Raw genomic sequence first — 6,322 nt, forward strand, 5'->3', positions numbered from 1 at the left:
GTACCGCCCTACAAGTACTCATAGACCTGGACCGGAGGGTCCTCCGTCTTAAGGAAGTTGTGTGTGGCGAACAGCAAATTGCTATACTCGTAGCGGAAGCTGTGCCTTGAGTGCGCAGCGGCTCTCCGTAGTCCCGATGAAATGGAATGTTTGAATGTCTGAATGCCGCTCGAAGTTTGTCCCATGTTGCCGCTGCAGCGAATTGTGTCTTTACGAGGCAGGTCTGTTTGAAGAAGCAAGACAACAACATTCATCAAGCGTGGAAGCTCGGACGCCGGCAAGGTTCAGATTAGCGTGCCAAGGATGTCCTATCAGTCAATCTCTTGGCGTTTGGTCTGCGATTCTTTTCCCGCTGACAACCTGCATCATGGACGCACTGCTAATGGTCCCGGCATACATTCAGGAAGATGCGGCATCTGTGAGCTTGTTGCAAAGGCAAAATGCAAAATGCAAAATGCCGCAATGTTGGCTTGAGGATACTTTATCATACTCTAGCGGAACATGGCCGCACTTGATCTAACCCGGTAGCAGCCTAGTTTCCGCTTACCCGCTCTTTCCTCCTTTCCGAGACGTTGCCGAGAAGGCCTCGGAAAGGAAGACAGAGAAGTCATTCCATTCCGTCTTCATCATATCCTCATATCATCTGATCCTGCACCTGCTCCCCATCTTTCTCTTCTTCTCTATTTCCATTTGAATACGCCATCATGCAGCATGTTCAAGGTATAGATTAAGGACTAAATAAAAGTGTTGCTAGCCTTCTTCAAGGGCTGGCCCCATGTCCTTCCGAGGTCCTTTGCTGGATTACCGCGGCTGATCACCTTACACCAGTCCACACATGAGCTGTTTTCATACTGCGGTTTCTTTGATCTCCTTCAATCTCTTCATTCATTGTACAATCAGACATCATTTAGTCTCCGCCTCTTTCCGTTGTCGTCAAGAGTGATGATGGTGCCTTGCCACTCTCGCTAATGTCGAATGCATAGATCGTTGATCGATCACTGCTCTACATTAGGAAACTCGCTCCAGCCTGGACTTTTAAGGACTCCTACATCATTCAACGTTCTAGTACAACAAGTCTGGCCTCCATCACAGCAGGATGAAGAAAACGGACAAAGAAACTTTCTTACTTCTAAGAAGAAGGGATCGATCCCGCCCTTGTGCTTCAGGCCGCTTGAGTTCCCCATTTCTCCCGGTCACTGGAGCATGCCTGCAACAATACGTGGACCACTAAGCACCCTGCAAAATAGTTAGCTACAGGTCTGCGGCATTCGCTGGCGCGAATGCTTACATGGGGTCGGTAGAATTATTTCAAATTTCCCCCAATCACTATAGGTCCAGACTTTTAGAAACCATGGTGGATGATATTGGCCTCCAGTCAATCCACTGGGATCGCTGTCCTATGCAGCGGAAGTCGGTGGGCCATGCAAAGAGTGACCATGCGCAGCTTCGTTGGCGATCGAGTAGAGAAGACTTCCTTTAGGGTATCGTCTCCATGCTCCATGGCATCTACCCCGCTTCCATTGTTTTCCGAGAGCTGCCCTGCATCCCCAAGTCTCTTTCCTGTCTGCACGCCTTCCGCGACATGCCGCAAGGCGTCCGTTCCGTCTTTCCTAAGATCTGGGCACGTCGTCCGATATCAAGGCACAGGTTCAATCACATTCTCATTTTCAATTTAAAAAGCCTTCGATTGCTTCGCCATTCCACCTCTCAAACTCGTGATAGTTCCTCCTGGCATTCTTCCACCATGGCTACCAACCATACGACTACCCCTCCAGCGGACTACGGACACAGATTGATACCCTCTCTGGTGGATGAATATGCTCGAACCGATCCAGACTACGTCTTTGCACTGGTTCCAAAGGCGGCAAGCTTCGCGGATGGCCTGGAGAAGATCACTATCAGTACCTTTGCTCGGGCAGTGAACGAGATTGCCTCGCGGATCGACTCGACTCTTGGGAAGAGTACTGATTTCGACACGATTGCCTACATTGGTCCCAGTCAGTCACTACGTCAACGAAAATGAACCACTCCAAAGCTGACCCCCAGTAGCGGATCTCAGGTACTTTGTCATTGCCATTGCTGCTTCCAAAGCGGGTTATAAGGTCGGTCTACGCGTCTGAATTCCAGAGACCTTACCATAAAACTAATACATACCCCAGACTTTACTACCCTCCCCACGCAATAGCATCGAGGGCATTCTATCTCTTCTCCAATCCACCAAATGCCAGACCTTGCTCAGCGCCCCCGATACCAAAGTCGACCACATCTTGGAAAAGCATTCCATGCGACACATTGTCATTAGAACATTCAAGGAGTGGGTGGCTTCAGAGTCTGTTGCCCACTATCCATACGAGAAGACTTTCGAGGAGGCAGCTCATGACCCGTTCATCGTCATACATACATCGGGGAGTACTGGCTTACCGAAGCCTGTCACACTTTACCACGGAGGACTCGCAACTCCAGATGCGCATCACATGATGCCTCGGTTGGATGGTTACGATCCTGAGATCATTACTCCACAAGGCCAAGGCCCTACACGCATTTTCACTAGCCTGCCCCCGTTTCATGTAAGTCATATTCTACATCTATCCACCTCACTGCAGACGTTGTCGTGTATTCATATCAAGTACAGGTGGCCGGGATACTGGGTTCACTTGTTCTTGCCTTGTATTACCACCAAACAATCGTTTGGCCGCCTGCTGGCCGACCAGTCAGTACAGATATGGTCGATGACCTTCTCGATAACGTGGAGGTAGACGGTTGCTTCCTTGCACCTTCTGTGTTGGAGGACTTGAGTCAGTCGGAGAGCTCTCTGGAGAAGCTGAGGAAAATCAAATTTGTGGAATATGGTGGAGGTCTGGTCCCTCGCATCCCTTTCATATTCGCCATGCTGACTAAGTATAAGGGCCTCTTGCCAGACGTGCTGGTGATATAGTCGCAAAGTATACCAATGTCATCAACATATTGGGCTCTTCAGAAGCGGCACTCTCACCACTGTATCACAAGGAGCCAGAAGACTGGATGTATTTCCACTTTAATCCTGAGATGAAAGGTGTCGAATTCCGAGAGGTCAGTGACGGGCTTTACGAACAGTTCTTTCTGCGTCATCCGTCCACGGATACCTATCACGCCACGTGGTACACTTTTCCGGACCAGTCAGAGTACTCGATGAAAGACCTCTTCTCTAAGCATCCGACTAAACCCAACTTATGGTTCTATGAGGGCAGATCAGACGATGTGATTGTGTTCTCCAATGGTGAAAAGTTCAATCCCAGCGCAATGGAAGCCACATTGCGTACGCACCCGGATGTCACTCATGTTGTTGTTGTTGGGCAAGCGAGGTTCGAGCCAGCCGCGTTGATTGAGCTCAAGGAATCACCGTTGGAAGAGGCGAAGAAGGATCTACTCGATAGCTTCACACCATACCTCATCAAGGTCAATGAGACCGCCCCAGCTTACGCGAAGCTTCAGCGAGATCACATCGCTTTTATCAAACCAGACAAGCCAATGATTATGGCGGACAAAGGTACTATCAAGCGAGCCGCGACTACGAAAGCGTACGAGGAGGAGATCGATCAAATCTATGCGAATGCTGACGATGCTTCATTACCTACAATCAGTCTGGATGCTGAGGATCTAGATGCTCTAACAGAAGGGTTGCGAGAGCTGTTGGTGGGGACTATCGGACTGGAAGCCATTGCACCAGACCAGGACATCTTCGCCGTTGGAGCGGACTCCTTACAAGTCATGAATCTCGTGCGACAGCTCCGGTCTTCTTTCACAGCTCAGCAGGGACATGGAGTGATCCCTCCTCATTTGATTACGCCAAAGATCGTATACTCCAATCCAACAGCAGCCAGACTAGCCAATGCTCTCCACCAACTGACGGGTCATAGCGCAGAAGTTTCCGAGAAATTGGAGGAAGAACGAATCAAAAAGATGGAAGAAATGCTTTCCAAGTACTCCGAAGACCTACCGAAAGCCTCTGCGAAAGACCTACCGGAAGCCTTTGCCAACGGTATTGATATCAAAGAAGACAACGACAAGCTGACTGTTGTCCTCACGGGCAGTACCGGCTCCCTCGGCTCCTACCTTCTCGACGCTTTGCTGGCCTCTGACCAAGTGTCGAAAATCATCTGCCTCAACCGTGGAATCCACAGCGAAGACAAGCAGAAAAGATTGAATGCCTCTCGAGGCCTTGTTACTGAATGGGGAAGAGACAAGGTCCAATTCCTTACTACTGACCTCGGCAAACCTCGTCTCGGCTTGAACGACCATGACTATGGTCTTCTCGTCAAAGAAGCCTCCTTCATAATCCGTAAGTCAACTATCATCCCCCACTTTGCCGAAATCCTCGCTAATCGTCAAATCAATCAGACAACCAATGGCAGGTAGATTTCAACCTCAGCCTCGACTCGTTCGAGCCCCACATCGCCGGCGTCCGCGACTTCATCACCCTCTCAAGCGAATCGGCGAAGAAGCCCCCGATCCTATTCACATCCAGCGTCTCCACGCTCGGGAACTGGCACGCCAAACACCCGGGCGAGAAAGTGCCGGAAAAGGCGTTTCACGACTTCACGATCCCCTCGGCGATGGGTTACGGCGAGTCGAAATACATCGCCGAGTTGCTGCTCGAAGCCGGCGCGGAGAAGTGCGGGGTCCCCGCCGTCATCTGCCGGGTGGGGCAGCTGGCGGGTCCGGTGACGAAGAAGGGAGGGATGTGGAGTAAGCAGGAATGGCTGCCGAGTGTAAGTTTCCGCCCGTCCTTTGTCCTACGCATCATCAATGTGTCGCCCGAAGAAAAGCGTGGAAGTTGTGATTATCAAGGTACCATCACCTCTACCCCGAGCTGACATCACATTCCCGACGTCAAGATAATAGCAAGCTCGAAATACCTCAACCAAATCCCCACCGACATCCCAAGCCAGGACACCGTATCCTGGGTCCCCGTCGACATCACCGCCAACATCATCCTCGACCTCGTCCTCGCCAACGCCTCCCAACCACCACCACCATCATCGTCAGCCGAGGCCCCCAAATCCCACAACTACAACATCGTCAACCCGCACCCCGGCTCCTGGTCCGCCCTCGTCCCCGCCGTCACCCGCTATTTCCAAGGCGGCAACGACGGCACGACCAAAACCCCCGCACCACCCATCACCCCCGTCCCCTTCACGGCCTGGCTCTCCGCCCTCCGCGCCTCCGCGGCCCTGGGCACCGAGGACGTGGCCCGGAACCCGGGCATCAAGCTGCTCGAGTTCTACGGCGGGATGAGCGAGGACGGGGCGGAGGAGGAGGTGATGCTGGAGACGGCGGAGACGGCGAGGGGCAGTGCGAGCATGCGGGCGTTGGGGCCGGTGGGGGAGGAGTGGATGGGGATTTGGTTGGGGCAGTGGGGGTTTTAGGTTGGTGTAGGGTTGATTGAATTGGGTTGATGAAAATTGTTGATTGATTGATTGATTGATTGATTGATTGTTAGTTGTCCCATTCATGAAAAACACGCATCAATGCACGCATAGGGGCCCACATAGAGTGTAGAGAGTGGTTGGGCCGTCTCACGCCGGGGGATAGCAAGCCTAAATAGGCCTAAATGGAGGCCTGAACAGGCAAATTTCTCGTACCCCAGCGCAAGAAAACTCCCATGCCTATGGCATAGACCTGGAGTGGAATGATAGCTAGCTATGTACAGGTGTGGGTGGGTGGGACAAAAAGTATGCAATGGCTCCGAAAGAGACGAGATCGAGTTGAAGAGCCATTGACGGGTGCGAAACAGGTGGCTATATAGGTAGCTCGTACTGGACACCTGTCTCCTTCCTTACCCCTTGCGGGGGTACCGACAGGGCCATGAAACAGGGGCATGTCATGTGACCCACTAACCCCCAGTCTCACTGTGGCGACTATGCTGGGTAGATACAGTACTGTGCCCCAAGCAGGTCCTTACGAATCTAGCCTTACTTGACCGTCTTACTCGACCGCGATTCACAGAATTCAATTCTTGGTTCATTCAGTGGGCCCGCGTGATCAGAACAGTGAGGCGGAATCCTACCTCACGGCGAGGACCCGTGAGAAGCTTGGTACCGTGACGACCCAGCCTGCGCTCCGCACGTCTAGGAGCAAAAGGAATAGGAAGCCAAATCGGGTGCTCGTGTCCCGTTACATCCACCGAGGTGTAGCGACGCCATTCACAAGCCCATACGTCACCGGTAGGAAAACCTGTCATCGTCGAGCCGATCCCAGAAGGGTGACGGGCGGACCATTTCGCCGTCCATGACGAACGGCATCCGGATGTGAGGGCCCTTGGTCGCTCTTTCGGTCGCGGTGT

The 6,322-nt window shown here is 52.3% G+C and overlaps 1 protein-coding gene across 1 annotated transcript; it reads left to right on the forward strand.

Annotated features, from left to right (window-relative positions):
* Positions 1-1,744: 1,744 nt before the first annotated feature.
* HO173_010625 (uncharacterized protein) lies at positions 1,745-5,405 on the forward strand (the record flags this gene model as incomplete). The annotated part of the gene is made up of 7 exons (XM_037312510.1): positions 1,745-1,997; positions 2,050-2,102; positions 2,160-2,567; positions 2,633-2,855; positions 2,906-4,318; positions 4,378-4,748; positions 4,875-5,405. 7 exons carry the CDS (start codon positions 1,745-1,747, stop codon positions 5,403-5,405), a joined length of 3,252 nt encoding a protein of 1,083 aa, XP_037160558.1.
* Positions 5,406-6,322: the final 917 nt, after the last annotated feature.

The sequence above is a fragment of the Letharia columbiana genome, assembly GCF_014066305.1.
Source record: "Letharia columbiana isolate WasteWater2 chromosome Unknown Sc0000051_s0, whole genome shotgun sequence".
Classification (NCBI taxonomy): Eukaryota; Fungi; Ascomycota; class Lecanoromycetes; order Lecanorales; family Parmeliaceae; genus Letharia; species Letharia columbiana.